At 39.0% G+C, this 17,220-nt stretch overlaps 4 protein-coding genes across 6 annotated transcripts; 3 read left to right on the top strand and 1 right to left on the bottom strand.

Annotated features, from left to right (window-relative positions):
- LOC110013016 lies at positions 982 to 1,581 on the top strand. Its single transcript, XM_020698428.1, has one exon. It carries the CDS (start codon positions 982 to 984, stop codon positions 1,579 to 1,581), a length of 600 nt encoding a protein of 199 aa, XP_020554087.1.
- Positions 6,044 to 9,263, top strand: LOC105175952 (ankyrin repeat-containing protein At5g02620-like). 2 transcript variants are annotated; one of them, XM_020698279.1, is made up of 5 exons: positions 6,044 to 6,593; positions 6,664 to 7,143; positions 7,271 to 7,504; positions 7,723 to 8,156; positions 8,315 to 9,263. In XM_020698279.1, exons 1-5 carry the CDS (start codon positions 6,317 to 6,319, stop codon positions 8,930 to 8,932), a joined length of 2,043 nt encoding a protein of 680 aa, XP_020553938.1. In that variant the 5' UTR covers positions 6,044 to 6,316; the 3' UTR covers positions 8,933 to 9,263. The 2 variants fall into 2 exon arrangements, with proteins under 2 accessions (XP_020553938.1, XP_011096899.1); XM_011098597.2 differs by having other exon boundaries at positions 6,044 to 6,572; positions 8,315 to 9,260.
- On the top strand, positions 11,405 to 14,991 carry LOC105175882 (ankyrin repeat-containing protein At5g02620-like). 2 transcript variants are annotated; one of them, XM_011098516.2, is made up of 5 exons: positions 11,405 to 11,943; positions 12,552 to 13,031; positions 13,150 to 13,371; positions 13,630 to 14,063; positions 14,227 to 14,991. In XM_011098516.2, the coding sequence occupies exons 1-5, from the start codon at positions 11,715 to 11,717 to the stop codon at positions 14,842 to 14,844; spliced, it is 1,983 nt and encodes a 660-aa protein (XP_011096818.1). In that variant the 5' UTR covers positions 11,405 to 11,714; the 3' UTR covers positions 14,845 to 14,991. The 2 variants fall into 2 exon arrangements, with proteins under 2 accessions (XP_011096818.1, XP_020553898.1); XM_020698239.1 differs by having other exon boundaries at positions 11,699 to 11,943; positions 12,506 to 13,031.
- Positions 15,893 to 17,219, bottom strand: LOC105175883. The gene has a single exon (XM_011098517.2). The coding sequence runs from the start codon at positions 17,020 to 17,022 to the stop codon at positions 16,069 to 16,071; it is 954 nt and encodes a 317-aa protein (XP_011096819.1). The 5' UTR covers positions 17,023 to 17,219; the 3' UTR covers positions 15,893 to 16,068.

Raw genomic sequence — 17,220 nt, 5'->3', positions numbered from 1 at the left:
CCTACCCATGGGAAGCTATGGTATCGATTTATTATATATGTTGTTCAATTGGCATTCAAGCATGATAAGACAGTGTGTGCGTGTGTGTGTGTGTGTGATGGGACAAGGAATATTGGAGGTGGAGTGAGGAGGAATATCGTTCATGATATACATAATTCATAGTCATAAGCTATTAAATAATTGGGGAGGCCCATGCCCCATCGTCGGCTTGGAAGATAATTATTGGGTCGGGTCGGGTATGAGGCAAAGACGTGGCTGCGTGTTTGCTACAAATGCCAATATAAATTGATGTTATGCCAGCTACGGAAGGATATGCTTATTTAATACAAATTGATGTTATGCTTGGAATGTTGGGTTCCATTGGATTTTGAAATGGGCTGCGGTGGGTGATATTGAGTGTGGATTTGAAATAGGTCCAAACTACATCCATCATCCATGTGAGTACAAGTTAAATAAAAAGGATTCTCTTATCATTACATCCCCTTGGTAAATCTTATTTTGGTGATTTTACTCATCTTTCGCCTCATGCTTAGCTTAGGCTTCGAACGCAGTGATAGCTCCTTGGTGTCTTTTTTCCTTCCTCTTCACGTAGCCACGTTGACAACCCTTCTCTCGTGTTCTTTTACCTTTTTTCAAGCCTTGTATGTTGAGAGTTTGGAGATTTTATCTGATGAAGATTTGGAGGTCGCAGGGTAGTTTTTTTTTTTTGGTTTTAGACAGTTTCATGTTCTTATCCATTATTGTTACTTTTATTATAAGTAGTTACAACATTTGTACATATAAATACTTGTATTATGACATATATTTTTTGTATTGCAACATATTAAATTTCAAAGAGTTTTTCCTTCTCATTTCCTGCATCTTTTGAGTTATTTTCTAATTTTACATGGTATCAGAGCCATGACAGATCTCAATAATACGCAGGAATTAATTCAATTGGAAAAGGATGCTTTATATTTGCATCCCTCGGAGCATTCAAGTATGGCTTTATCTTCGTCACCACTAGATGGCACGAATTTTTTGCCCTGGAGTCGGGCAGTGTATGTTGCACTTGGAACCAAGATGAAACTTGATTTCATTGATGGGTCATTTCCTAGACCCATGATTGGTACTACGAATTTCGAACAATGGAGGCGAGTGGATTTGATGGCTACCTCCTGGATCTGGAACTCTATTTCCAGAGATATCGTTGAAGGATTTATGTATGTCTCATCATCCCGTGAATTGTGGCTTGAAATTCAAGCCAGATATGGGCGTAGCAATGGCCCTATGGTATATCTTTTTCAACGGGAGATTGCGTTTATTGCTCAGGGAGACATGTCCCTGACATCGTACATGACAAAATTTAAGAAGCTGTGGAGCGAGTTGCTGTGTTTGTCCCCCACACCGAGTTGCACATGTGGGGAGTGTTCTTGTGGAGTTAACAAAGCTATTACAGCAAAGGAGGAAGCGACCCAATTGCTGCAATTCCTTATGGGGCTTCATGAAGTCTATGATGCGGAAAGAAGCCAAATTTTAATGCAAGATCCATTGCCTAATATGGAGCGAGCTTTTGCGATGCTATATACTGTTGAAAAATAAAGATTAATTCACAGTAATATAGCAGACTCTTTTGGTCATACAACGTATCATCTTGCATTTAAGGATGACAGGCGAGAATCTGCGAACACGTTTCCAAGTAGGAGGAGGTCGCATGTGGACAAGCGAGCTGCGACATGTTCACACTGTCATAAGTCTGGACACACTCAGAAAACTTGTTTTCAACTTCATGGCACCCCGGACTGGTATAAGACTTTAAGTGACAACAGAAAGCGAAAGGCATAGTTCCGGTGTTAAAGGGTTTGCAGGGACAACAATAGATGATAAGGAGATAGCTGGAGGACGAGCTCCTACCAAGAAGATCGCTGAACTCATGAGCGATCTCGTCAGAGTCATGCAGAAGGAGGAGATGCATTCAGACCCTCTTAACAATTCTGCCAATTTTGTATGCACTGATAATGATTTTGCTGGTAATATTTCTAAACACTCTATGAATGATCTGAGTTACTGAATTATAGACACTGGAGCCACTAACCACATATGTGCTGACCTTGATTTATTCCATTCCTACTCTAAACCTTCAGAAACTTATACCATTATCTTGCCTGATGGAATAAAGAAAGATGCATCATATGTTGGTGAGGTACATCTTAATGCCGAGGTCGTTCTTCAAGATGTTCTCTATATTCCCCCCTTCTCTGTAAATTTGCTTTCTGTTACTCAATTTTGTCGCAATAATTCTTATCATTTTCACTTTACTAAGACAAGTTGTATCTTGCAGGACCATGTCACTAGGAGAAATCTGGTCGTGGGATTTATTTCAAGGAACTTGTATGTCGTCAAACAAGAGTACTTTTCTCCTTCTATAGAGCGACCTACGACCCACTATCTTAATGCTTCCAGTTCTTACTCTACTGCCAGTAATGTCTCTTTTTTGTATCATAGACTAGGTCATGTACCTTTAACAATATTAAATAAAATTCCTAAGCTCCATTTGAATGAAGTTTCATTATCTCTATCTTGTGATACTTGCCATAAAGCTAAGCAATCACGAATTCCTTTTCTTTGCAATAACACACGATCTGCTGCACTTTTCGACTTCATTCATGTAGATCTTTGGGGACTTTTCAGAATTCCCACACTTTCCAATTGTAACTATTTTCTGACTATCATGGATGATTGTAGTTGCAGTATCTGGACCTACCTTATACAGCATAAGAGTCAGGTCGCTTTCACTCTTAAGATTTTTTTTTTTCTCTCATACACACTCAATTCAATCGATCTATAAAGATTATGCGATATAATAATGGATCTGAGTTCTTAAATCGCAGTTGTCGCGATCTCCGTCATACTCTGGGGATAATTCACTAAACTTCTTGTGCTTATACTCCTCAACAGAATGGTAGAGTTGAACGCAAACATCACCATTTACTCGATGTTGCGCGAGCTCTACTATTTAAAGCCTCTTTACCTACAAAGTTCTGGGAGGAATCTATCTTCACTGCGACCTACCTCATAAACCGAACTCCTTCCAAACTACTTCAGTGGAAAACTCCTTTTGAACTTCTCTATGGTACTGTACCCTTCTATACTCATCTTCGCTCTTTTGGTTGTCTATGTTATGCCACAATTACTAGCCCTCACAAACATAAATTTGAGTCTCGAGCTCGCAAATGTGTGATGATTGGATATGCCTCCACTCAAAAGACTTATAAACTGTACGATCTCGAGAACTCTTCACCTTTTACATCCAGGGATGTTCAATTCTATGAAGATCAGTTTCCTTAAACGAGCTCGCAAGCGACCTCAACTTCCTATCCACTTCCCACAGTTTCTCCCCATGCTGATATCCTTGCCAGTACTCCCCAATCATCCTCTACTCAATCTCTCTCCCCTACCTCATTTCTATACGTTGTTCTGCTTGCAATAGACAACGACCTACCTGGCTCAATGACTTCGTCTGTAATGCCAAATCCACTAACTCCTCTATCTCCCTATCTCAGACTACCTCTGCATATATGTCTTTTGTGGCTTCACTGTCTGTTTTGGAGGAGCCTATGTCGTTCACCGAGGCAGTTGTGCATCAGGAATGGAAAGATGCAATGCGATCTGAATTAGATGCCTTGGAGAAAAATAATATTTGGGAACTGGCCACCTTACCCGAGGGGAAGAGGACAATTGGATGTAAATGGGTCTACAAAACCAAACTGCGAGCTGACGAGTCAGTAGATCGTTATAAGGCTCGTTTGGTCGCTAAAGGTTTCACCCAAGTTGAAGGAGTGGACTATGGGGACGTTTTCTCTTCAGTCGCCAAAACTGTGACTGTACGACTCTTTCTCGCCATTGCTGCAGCTCGTGAATGGCCCATACAGCAGTTGGACATCAATAATGCATTTCTACATGAACACTTAGACGAAGACATTTATATGACTCTCCCTGAAGGATATGAGGTCGCACCTCATTTGGTTTGTAAGTTAACCAGGTCGCTATATGGACTGAAGCAAGCATCTCGTCAATGGAATGTGGAATTCACCTCTCGACTTACATCTTATGGATTTCGTTGATCAGTGCACGACCACTGCCTTTTTATTAAGGATACTTCTTCAGGACCACTTGTGTTGTTGGTCTATGTGGATGATATACTGCTCACTAGTCCTTCTATTTCAACTATTCAGGCCGTTAAGACCTATCTTCACAATTTATTCACAATCAAAGATATTGGGGACGCTCGGTATTTTCTTGGGTTGGAGATTGCTAGGTGCAGTGATGGTCTCTATATCTCGCAGACTAAGTATGTCATGGACATTATTCGCGATACAGGTTTATGTCAATCGCGACCTGCTTCTACACCGTTTCCACAAGGTTTGTGACTTCAATCTACTTCAGATGATCCGCTTCCCAAGCTGGATTCATATCGTCGCCTCGTGGGTCGTCTACTATATATTGGATTCACTCGTCCAGGTATTTCACACTCGGTTCAACATACCCGTGCGAGTCGCACTGGCAAGCAGTTCTGCATGTAGTTCCCTATCTTAAGAGTTGTCCATCAAAGGGTCTCTTCTTTCCCTCACAGAGCTCACTAACATTGAAGGCTTATTGCGACGCCAGTTGGGCGACATGCCCAGATTCCAGACAATCACTTACAGGTTTTTGTATATTTCTTGGACCAGCTTTGATTTCTTGGAAAACTAAGAATCAATGTACGGTATCTCGGTCAACAGCTGAGGCTGAGTATCGTAGTCTAGCTCTACTGTCTGCAAACTGCGTTGGATTTCTTATATTCTGATTGATCTCGGTATGTCTACTTCTCTTCCTATTGATCTATTTTGTGATAACAAAGCGGCATTGCATATTCTGGCCAATCCTGTTTTTCACGAACGAACCAAACACATAGAAATGGACTGTCACTTAGTTTGTGATACTTATAAAGAAGGTTTCATTGCCCCTTCTTTTGTTCGGAGCTTGCTACAGCCCGCTGATCTCTTTACTAAGGTGTTGCCCATGTCTGCCTTCACGAGTTTGTTGACCAAGTTGGGCTTGTTCGCTATCGAACCAGGTCCAACTTGTGGGGGGATGTTGAGAGTTTGAAGATTTCATCTGATGAAGATTTGGAAGCCGCAGGGTAGTTTTTTTTTCTGGTTTTAGACAGTTTCATATTCTTATCCATTATTGTTAGTTTTATTACAAGTAGTTACAACATTTGTACATATAAATACTTGTATTATGACATACATTTTTTGTTTTGCAAGATATTAAATTTCAGAGAGTTTTTCCTTCTCATTTCCTGCATCTTTTGAGTTATTTTCTAGTTCTGCATTATATATTCAAAGTTGTGGTCTCGTAATTTCTTCTTCTAGATTTCAATCTCGAGGAACTCGACCCTCTTACCTAAAATTGTACCCTTTTTACTTTGGGATTTACAACTTCTCGCCCTGGACTCTTTTTACAAGGGAGTCGTTATGATGGGTGTATGTGTAATTATGAAAAAGACAGAGGTGCATTATGTAATTAAAATACAAATAAGTGGGTATAAATGTGATTATCCTAAAGATAGATAATCAAGAATGAAGTGAATTTGTAGCTATTTCATGAGCAGCAGCAGTGTTGCGACGCCTTCTAACAAACATGAAGTAGTTGACGGCATCGGATCTCTTGAACCAAATTCACTAGGACCGAGAGCGAGCGGTGGGTGAATTACCTATCGCAAGTTGGATGAAAATCCTTCAGACACTCTGAATTCGCTGTATTGTCCAATCTAGTCAACATGAATTTAAAAGCGACAAAGCTTGATTTATTAAGTAGGATTCCCCTCACCGCATTGCCCTAATTTACTCTTCATCATGTGGAATTAGCTGTTAACATCAACTACCTACTGCTACCCCTTGAGCTTGATTTGAATTATTTTCTGACAAATATTTTCTTCATTAGTTTTATTATATAATTAAAAAAGGAATTCAATCATATCATTTTGAACACAATTGTATTGTATTCGAGGGGATCCAGGTCCAATTGCCCTGTTTTGTTTTTCAGCAACCATCTTAACCTCCCAATATTAATTTCCCTTCATTGCTATACTTTCTTCTTTCAATTCCTTGATTTCCCAACTATTGTCTTCACACCCCCTATTTCGATTGTGAATAGGTCGGGCGTCTGAGTATTCAACACTTGTAGTTGTCCGCTTTACCTTATGATTATATTCTTTCAAACAGTGCATACAAACTCAGGATAAGCAGTCCAACAAATTAACTGCGACAACAAGTTGCCAGAGCTATTTAGAATGGCACGCAAATTTCGACTGCAGAGGAGCAGAAAATCTAAAAAGAATGTTGAGTGCAGCAGTAGAACTGATAGTGATGGAAGCCTCCATTCAGCTGCATCGAAATTCGACGATGACTGCAGCTCTGCTACCACCGCTGGTGAATCATCTGTTCAAATAACTGGAGCCTCCCATGTGCACCATACATCAGGAGATGTGGTCGACGTCCCAGTTGCTGACAAATCACCACCAACTAGGCCACAACCTGGAGGGGAAGGTAATGGTCCAACTTCCCAAGGTAATTGGAGATTACATACACTGGTAAATTCATCAGAGAAAAAACAATCATCAATTTCAATTTTCAACAGGGAAAAGATCAGAAAGGCGTTCACTATGCTGTGCACTGATGTATCAAGCTGCTCTCAGAGGTGACTGGCAAGCTGCTGCGCTTCTTTTGGAGACGCATCCAAATTTAGCTACCGAACAGATTACACAAAGAGGTGATACAGCCCTTCACGTGGCTGCTGCCACCAAACGCACCAAGTTTGTACAGGAACTGGTTAATCACATGAGTGCAAATGATTTATTGTCTAAGAATGTGCATGGGCATACCGCATTTAGCTATGCAGCTGCTTCAGGGATAGTAGAAATTGCTGCTGTAATGATGGAAAAGAATGAGAATCTGATCACCAACTCAGGTAACAACGAAATGAAACCCATTTATATTGCAGCTTTGCTTGGAAACAGGGATATGGTTTCATATCTTTACCAATTCACACGTGTTCAAGATCTATCAATCGACGAATGGTTTCATCTTCTCATAGCCACACTACGCAATAACATGCATGGTATGTCTTTGATCTACTGACTTTCAATTATACACTAGCATAATAAAGAGTTTAGTCTGATTAAACACTCCAGTGTCTACCTGTATATTCTTACTAATAATAACAATATCTAAGCTTCTTACTGCAGATATAGCATTAGATATATTGAACAAGAATAGTGATGGCACATCAAATAGATCTCTCGCAACAAGGACAATAACATCAGTTGTAAAGGGAAAAAATGGTTATCCTAGTACCACCAAGAATGAAGGAACTGCCTTACACAAGTTAGCTGAACAGGATTTATCAGACATCAATGCGAGGCAAGAAGCAATATTGGAGACCTTCCTTAAGACATTTGCTACAGTCCCACTTCTTTCACGTAAGTGCCACAGAAATATTTATTTTTCTCCATCAGACAATTGCATCCACACCCAAGCTTTTCCGTGATACTTGCATCCACAATTCAGCCTATGAATGCCTGAAAATGTAAGCAAATACAACATAAAAAGTAATACCAAACCTAGACAATATTTAATTACTTTTAGATTGAGGAAAAAAAAACATGCACTGATGTCACGACTAATCATTTCATCTTAGGATATAAAAAGATTTTTGACCGACCTTTAGTGAGAAAAAGAGCTTGGTTAGTGGCTGAGAGGCTGTGGGCAGAGTTGCAACGATCAGAAGGGGGTAATGCGTTTGAGCTGCTCGAAGAGCCTCCAATTCTCCATGAAGCTGCCAAAGTAGGTAATGTTGTGTTTATAACCATGCTCACTCGCAGTGATCCTGATCTTATATGGAAAATTGACAGCAACAAACACTATATATTCCATACGGCTGTTTTACATCGACAAGAGAATGTATTTAGCCTCATTCATCAGATAGGATCCATGAAAGAATTGATTGCAATATCTTTAGATAATAATTGTAACAACATTATGCATTTAGCTGGGAAATTAGCACCCCCCGACAGATTGAAGACTGTATCTGGCGCAGCTCTTCAAATGCAAAGAGAGCTCTTGTGGTTTAAGGTAAGAGTGAAGGGAGGAGAACTTTCCCATTCTCTGCTCCCCTGGCTGGTCAATCCTTTATTTCTTATGATTACTATTAGCATCCCCTAAACCTGAATATTTTCTCCTAGAATAGTTCTCTAGTCCTTTGGAACTCTTCAGACTATTAATTGCTGCAGGAAGTGGAGAAGGTTGTGCCACCTTCATGTCTTGAGATGAGAAACGGAGAAGGGTTACGACCAAGAGAATTATTTTCGCTGGAGCATAAATCATTGTTGATAAAGGGGGAAACATGGATGAAGGATACAGCAAATAATTGCATGATCGTGGCAGCTTTAATTGCCACAGTGGCATTTGCTGCTGCATTTACCCTACCAGGAGGAAATAATAGCGATACAGGGATGCCGATACTTATGAAGAAAACATACTTCACATTTTTCGCTGTATCTAATGGGGTAGCGTTGTTTAGCTCAACAGCTTCAATCATAATGTTCTTGTCCATCCTAACCTCGCGTTACCAAGAAGACGATTTCCTCGTCTCTTTACCAACGAAATTGATATTCGGGCTCGCCACACTCTTCACATCTATTGTTGGCATGGTCATTGCTTTCACAACCACCTTCTTTTTGCTCTTCCATGAGGAAAAGACATCGGTTCTCAAATGGATAGCTGTTTCTGCCTGTGTTTACCTTATCACTCTATTTGCAGGTCTGCACATTCAGTTATGGATTGACACGATATGCTCAGCATATCGGTCCAGGTTCCTGTTTGGCAAAAGTAAGCATACCCTTTACTGAAAAATAAGATGCCACAAGTCTTTTCTTCCTAGAAATTATTGATCCACCTCCATGCTTGTATGTAATTGGTTCCTTACAAGGGTACGTAGTGTTATCGTTAAATCTTGAAGTCACCCTCCCTTTGTAACCTTCACTGGGTATATATACAATTCAGTTTCTGCTTCCTGTTACAGTAATTCTGCCCATTCCTTGTCTGAACATGTGCGAATCATCCACTACCAAATAGCTAGCTAGCAAGGCATGCATGTCACAGTTAACTATTAATTAACCTCATATATATTGTAAATTAACTAGATTAGTTCCCAATTGATACACTTAGAAATCCCACTGACAAGGTTCTAAATTAAAGTTTGACGTAAACAATAAAAACGAATTATGAATGAGATGTACTTATAAATTCCCTGGAATATTGTTTGTTAAATTACTTCCCAGGTCCCAACCTAGCTAGAAGACTGAGAGACTCTCAAATATTGAATTAGAATTTGCACTCTAATATGAATATTGATTAGAGATCACTGATAAAACATCGCCCCAAATATCCAAGCTATATATATATATATGATCCTAACTACAAATTAGTTGACACATTATAATTTTCACAAGATCAAAGCAAGGGAATATATATATATATATATATATATTATAATTAGTTAAAATGACGCGCATGCAAACCATTCATTGCATAATATTTCTTGAATTAAATTATACTCTGTTAAAGCTGACAATAAGTAACCTAAAATACATTTCTAAATTTTCTCAACCAACCAAACTACAAACACACACACACACACATATATATATATATATATATATAGTCAGAAAATTAATATTCCAACAGGAGAAAGAAGATTTGATTGGATTTTATATATTTCAACGTCTGCGTTTCTTGGTTGAGTTGGAGGATGTTGGAGTATTAGTGCGCTTTGATGTGTGATGATGATGATCATCTGATGATGGGCTAACAGGTCCAGCAGGTGCAAGCACATTGAATTTGTTTTGGCAATGTGGGCAACAGACAGTGAGCGTCACCACCTTACTCATCTTAACCTCCGCCTCTTCCCTATGATCACTTTGGTGGCCTTTGATCTGATGGTGCAGCGGCCCTAGAAAATCTTGACTCCCAGATGAATAGCAGGAAGACGAACCCCCGTCTTCAGACGTGGAATGCATTTTAATAGGCAGGCGAAGAATGGGACTAATATTCCAACAGGTGGGGAGGAGGGATAAAGATAAACAAGTAGAGAGCGGCGGCGGTTTCATCAGTTTGAGGGCGACGCCGCCTCCTCTGAAACTAGAAAAGCTCATGCTGGAATAATTTTAGGGAGGAGGAATGGCAATGGATACTCCACACACACAAACGTCTTTGTGTATTTATTGACCAATTATTAAGGTTGTTTAATGTTAATTTACCTTCTACTCAAACTTGCACACATAAACTTAGTTTTGCAACTTAAATATAATCTAGTCTTATTAATATATATCATAATTTTTCAACAAATTAATGCATATAAATAATTATTTTTGGTGCAAAATAATAATTATAGGTAAAATGCGTATTAAATGTTGAATTAAGGAATTGATTAAGGTGAAAATGATAAATTTCTGTCAAATATTAATGCTTAATTAAGTGGAAAACAGCAGATATATTTTGGGTTTGGGCATGGAAATACATAACGAGAAAGAAATAGCAGATATTTTGCAATAAAGATAAAGTATGTGCGGTGCGTAATCTGCGTCATTTTAGTCAAGCTGATTGTCTTTTTTTTGACTTTCATTGAATGGAATGGTTTGTTTTATTATATTAGGTAACCTATACCTTTCATTATTTATTGTTGATGGTGTATGTGGGATTCTTTTTTGATACAAGTTTCAATTAGGATATATATATATATATATAATATTTAATTTTTTCAATTATAAAATTAAAAGTATTTATGAATTTTCAATATTATTATATCATACAAAAATCCCTACAAATGAATCAAAACATATATTTGAGTATGACAGCGTTATATAAAGCCAGTAAGCAAGCACCATTTATCTCACTCACAATCCCAAACTAACAAGGTCCACTCATTGAGTGAGCTAAGCCACCCCTTCTCACTTCATAATATTACATATGATATTTTGCATGTCTAAATGACGACAAATCAATTTATTTAATGTATACAACCTCGTCAGTCCTTGGTACGGAAATACAGGCTGGTGTGGTGTCGCATTAATTAATATTACAGTAATTATTGCAGTTAGTTGGTTGCTATTTTATCAATCATGTACAAAAACTAATGACTCTGCCTGTCCTACCAATACCATGAATTAATTTCTTGGCTGTGTTTGGATTTATTTTGTCAAATAAATATATATATATATATATATATCTTGTTTTGATTTTCTCAAAATGGTGATTTAATTAATTTGACAAGACATATTTTCAACTTGCAAATCTACATCCTAATTTAGGATTTGGGTGTATCCTTGGAAGCAATTAAGTGAGTCAAGCATGTAAAAAAATAGATCCAACTTTGCTACAAATGGGAATGAATATTTTTCAGAGAATCATTCCTTAACTCCAAACGCATAAGATGTTATAATGAAAACACATTAAACAGCAGATGTTTCTCATAGAAAGGCAAAGCAGAGTGTATTGAGATCTCTGTATTCTGCAGCATATCTACTCAACCACCTTTCATTGCCTCAACTGCTTTATTAATTCTTGATAATTCAAACAGACACACATATTCCACCGAAGCAGAGGCCGGGATTAATGAAGAGGTAAGTTAGGATGCCACGCAAAATTCGAGTGCAGAAGAGCCGATGGCATACCCAAATTGGCGATAAGAAGAAGCGGGAAGGAAGCAGTAAAGATAAGAATGACGGTGATAGCAGCCTCCATTCTGTAGCATCCCAATTTGCGGATGAATCAGAACCACTGCCAGCGGTCTACCCCATCGCCCAGGATTCACCCACCACCACACCACAACATAATCAAAATCAAACTCCCCAACCCAAAGGTAATTTTTTCTTTTAATTTCTTCTGTTTCTCGAACATGAGTACACGATGATGTTTCTGGACTAGTCAATATTTCTTTTGGTTTTGGTCCGAGTGGAAAGACATGTTTGTTTGACATCCTGCCTCAAATATTTAATTAGTTCACACTCTTATTGTGTGCTAATAATATCAGGCTTACTTATAAGTAAACTCTGTTTCCTCCCAATCCTACTCAATTACTACATCCCTACTTGAACTAGTTCAGTTACAACTGCACCCCCCACTTGATAAAATTTTGGACAGGAAATATCAATGTCAGCTGAAATAGATTATGATTTTTAATTTTATTCAAATACTTAGTATAGTGTTGCGGATTAAAATATTAAAAGAAATGCATGCAAAAGGAAAAAAAAATGAGCCCAATTACATGAGTGATTCTCATACTACACCAAACTTAAAACATTGTTCCAAAGTAAAAGAATTAAACATAAAAAGAAAACTATAGGGTTGCCTCAATTAATTTTTGCATTATATATATGTATGTGTGTGTGTTTCTACACCATAACAACCATTTCATTGCCCAGTACGTCCCAATAATGTCTCGGAGAAAACAAACATTCATTGGAGCAGGTAACGAATCAGGACAGCGTTCACTATGCTATACATTAATGTATCAAGCGGCAATGAAAGGCGACTGGCAAGCTGCTGCAGTCCTTCTGCAGAGGAATCCGAATTTAGCTTCCGCTCAGATAACAGAAAGCGGTGATACAGCTCTTCATATGGCTGCTGCCACCAGTCACACAAAATTCGTACGACAACTTGTTGGTAGGATGGCTGAAGGTGACCTGCTGTCAAAGAACAAGTATGGATACACCGCATTTTGCTATGCAGCTGCAACAGGAATAGTAGAAATTGCTGCTGTTATGCGGGAAAAGAATGAGAATCTTATCAACTGCCCAGGCAACAATGAAATGAAGCCCCTCTACATTGCAGCTTCGCTCGGAAATAAGGACATGGTTTCATACCTTTACAAATTCACTCATGTTAAAGATCTATCAATCACCGAGTGGTTTGATCTTCTCATAGCTACAATTCGCAATAACATGCATGGTACAGTTTCAATCTACTCATTTTCGATCATAGACTACCATAATACGAGTTTAGTCCAACTAAATGCTCCAGTGCCTACCTCTTATTCATAACAACACATCTAAGCTTCATGTTGCAGATACAGCATTAGATATATTGAACAAGATCAATGATGGGACATTGGCAACAATGAGAACCACGACAGTTATACTAGGAGAGAATGATTCTCCTGATACAACCAAGAATAAAGGAACCGCCTTGCACGAGTTGACCGTACAGGATATATCAGAAATCAGTGCAAGTCAAGAAGCAATAACAGAAAGTTTCAATACCATGTTTGCTGCTGTCCCACTTCTTTCACGTGAGCACAGTAGAAATATTGTCACTCATTTCTCCATCAAACAAATGCATCTAGGCCCAAGATCTTTCATGATACTTGCATCAACAGAAGCATTTAACTAGATACCGTCTACACTTTAGCTTACTAATTAATACCTGAAAATATCAGAACATACAACATGAAAAGTAATATCAATCCTAGACAATAATGATTAACTTTAGATTGAGGTACTTCATTATCAAAAGCATGCATTGATGTCAAATTACCCATTCATCTTAGGATTTAAATGGATTTTTGAGCAACCTTTAGTGCGAAAAAGAGCTCGGTTAGTGGCTGAGAGGCTGTGGGCTCAGATGCAAAGAATGGAAAGAGCTGATGTGCTTAAGCTACTTGAAGAGCCTCCAATTCTTCATGAAGCCGCTAAAGTAGGAAATGTTGGGTTAATAACCATGCTTACTTGCAGTGATCCAGATCTCATATGGAAACTTGATTGCAACAAACACTATATATTCCATACAGCTGTTTTGCATCGGCAAGAGAATGTATTTAGTCTCATTCACCAGATAGGATCCATGAAAGAGTTGATTGCAATATCTGTGGATGATAATCATAACAACATTATGCATTTAGCGGGGAAATTAGCAACTCCGGAGAGATTGAAAATTGTATCTGGTGCAGCTCTTCAAATGCAAAGAGAGCTCTTGTGGTTTAAGGTGAGAAATGAGGGGGAGGGAGGAAGTTAGTCATACCTGCTTCCCTGGCTGTACAATCTTTTGTTTCCAATGATTAAAAATAAAATGCCATCAACTTGTATAAATTCTCCTAAGGAAGGTTCTGATCAGCCCTTTAGTACTGTTGACTATATTATTGCTGCAGGAAGTGGAGAAGGTTGTACCACCTTCATGTCTTGAGATAAGAAATAGACAAGGGTTACGACCAAGACAATTGTTTTCCAAGGAGCATGAACCGTTGTTGACAAAGGGGGAGACATGGATGAAGGAAACAGCCAATAATTGCATGATCGTGGCAACTTTAATTGCAACAGTGGCATTCGCTGCTGCATTTACCCTACCAGGAGGAAATAACGGTGATACAGGGATGCCGATACTTAAGAAGAGGACGTGGTTCACAGTTTTTGCAGTATCTAATGCAGTCGCATTATTTTGCTCAACAGCTTCTATCATAATGTTCTTATCCATCCTAACTTCACGTTATCAAGAAGATGATTTCCTTGTCTCATTACCAACGAAATTGATGTTCGGCCTCACAGCACTCTTCACCTCTATTGTTGGTGTGGTCTTTGCTTTCACAACCACCTTCTTTTTGCTCTTCCATGAGGAAGAGACGTTGGTTCTCAAATGGATTGCAGTTTCTGCCTGCATTTTACTTATTACTCTATTTGCAGGACTGCACATTAAGTTATGGATTGACACGATCCGCTCAGCATATTGGTCCAAGTTCCTGTTTCGCCAAAGTAAGCATAGCCTTTACTGAAAATAAAAAGGCTCAAGTTCTTCTCTTCCTAGAAACAATTGTATTCTTAGAATTTACTTGGTTCTTTACAAGGGTTCTATTTGTTATATCCTAATATCTTGTCATTGTATGCAACCTGCACCTTGTATGCAGTTTGATTGTTATTCACTTTCTGCTACATTTTGCACTTTACTTGTTGTCACATGTACCGACGCTTCACTACCAAGTACCGATCCATGTCACTATTACCAACCTTATACCATACAAATTGCAAACTACATTCCCAATTGATAAACTTAAAAATCTCAATAAGAAGGTTTTAGATTAAAAATTGGCTAAACAATCTAGTAAACGATAAAAATGGCGCTAACCCAAAAAGTTTTGGGCCATTCAGTCCTTAGCCGAAAAATATGAGCTCCAGTGACTACAATTTTCGATGGAGTCATATCCCGCCAGCTATGTACTTCTGCCAGCTGCATCTTTAGCAGAGAAATAACAGCTCAGGTCATAATAACTTTCATCTATTAGATCTTCCCTCTAGCAGTTTTTTGGGGAAAGATTCTACAAAATTTTGAACAACCTTACCATACTTTGGGTCCCTCCATTTTTTTATCCAACGAAAAGACAGGTTAGTTGAATTTTCCACTAAGATGAACCATCCTGCATTGCGGTATAGCAACCAAGTTTGGCAGCATAAGCCCATACGAACATTTGTCACACCACCCATGGATAACTTGATGAACGTTCCTTCAGCTCCTAGTTACAATTCTTACCCGGGTGCACACAATTATAACCATTTTTGTTTATATATATATATATATATCTTGTGCCAATTTTTCATGCTCCATCGACTATATCCTAATTTACCAAACAGATCAGATTGGTTGACAAATATATACACAAAATTTCATCACTTCAACTATCAATATCCAACTATGATAAGAAGGTAAACGGAGAATTACTCTTATAGTCACCACACTCTACAGAGGTAAGCCACCAATTATCCCAAAGAAAAATGCATCCATACAACAAAAAATGACAGAAAAAGGAACGTAATGCACATGAAAGGTATAGCCACTCAGTATGAGAAATTCAATATTATCAAATGTCATGGCATAACAGTCAAAATGATTTTGAATAACTAGATATTTTGGCAAGTCATACCAAGAGAATCAAACTGAAACAAACCTCTATTTTACATTTTTGCCTTCTAAGAATTTACCAGCAGTTGCCCATGACTCAGCATCAGACATCCAGATTTTCCATCTGAATGCTGCTCTTAAGAGGCACGTATTCCCCAAGATATCCACCAAGATGATCATAGAGCGCACTCTTATCAATGCCTTGATTATGGTAACTCTTGCAAACATAGTAAAACACACTTTGCACTAGCAGCCCGACCAAATTCACGATCACCAAAACACCAACGAGGAAACCACCGACTACAATTCTCGTCAAAACTCCATAATCCTCCCCTCCGTGCACCACAATCGAACCAAAAAGCCCATTGATCACTCCGCAAATGGCCAGGTAACCAAAAACGATAAAGAAACCCATGCGGGTCTTCCCCTTCAACAATTCATAGCTCTTCTTCATAGCAGCAAAACCATAGACAGGCTCAAGAACAGACACAACACTGGCAAGATGCCACAATGCGCTTATAAAAACATGTACTCCCAGAAACAACACGAAAACCACCACCAGGGAGAAGAAAAACAAGACAAGATTCTGGGTGTCCACGGCAATGATAAGAAGGACAAGAAACCCCAAGAAGACGATGTTGTATACAACCATCAACAGAGAAACCCATAGAAAAGTGATGAAAAGGCGCTTAAAAACGCTGGGGATGGCCGAGATCGTGGAGGAGAAAGAAACGGGTTTGGATGTATACAGAGAGGCGACGGTGAAAACGACGGCGGCGGTGGACAGGAGGGAGAAAGCGAAGAGGAATATGAGGTAAAAAAACTGGAAAATGAGGAGCTTGGACCAATCGGAGGAAGAGGCAGCAGGATCGGTTTGGAGCTGAGCTAGGATGGGGTGGGTGAAGAGTGAGTGGGCTAAGATGGCGAAGGAAAGGGGGAAAATTAGGGTTAGGGTAATGAGGTAGAAGGTTTTGGGGGATTGTTTGGGAATGGAAATAGATTCCTTGAGAACATCGGGAATGCTCAAGAATTGGAGCTGTTCGGGCGCGAGATCCATAGTAAAGAAGTGGGTAGGTCTAGTTTGTTTAAGGAAAAGAATTTCAGTAGAATTAGATCCCAAGGGAGGAAAGGAGAAAGAGAAGAGGAAAAGGAGGTGGCGAACTGGTGGTGATGATGATGATGACGGAAGCACCGCCACTTGCTACGCGGAGAAGACTGTAGCAGTAGTATGTGTGAGATGAGGAGCATTGAGTAA

Source organism: Sesamum indicum, linkage group LG12 (genome assembly GCF_000512975.1).
Source record: "Sesamum indicum cultivar Zhongzhi No. 13 linkage group LG12, S_indicum_v1.0, whole genome shotgun sequence".
NCBI classification, from domain to species: Eukaryota; Viridiplantae; Streptophyta; class Magnoliopsida; order Lamiales; family Pedaliaceae; genus Sesamum; species Sesamum indicum.
Note: the sequence above shows the minus strand (reverse complement) of the source record. Positions and strands in the feature narration are given on the sequence as shown.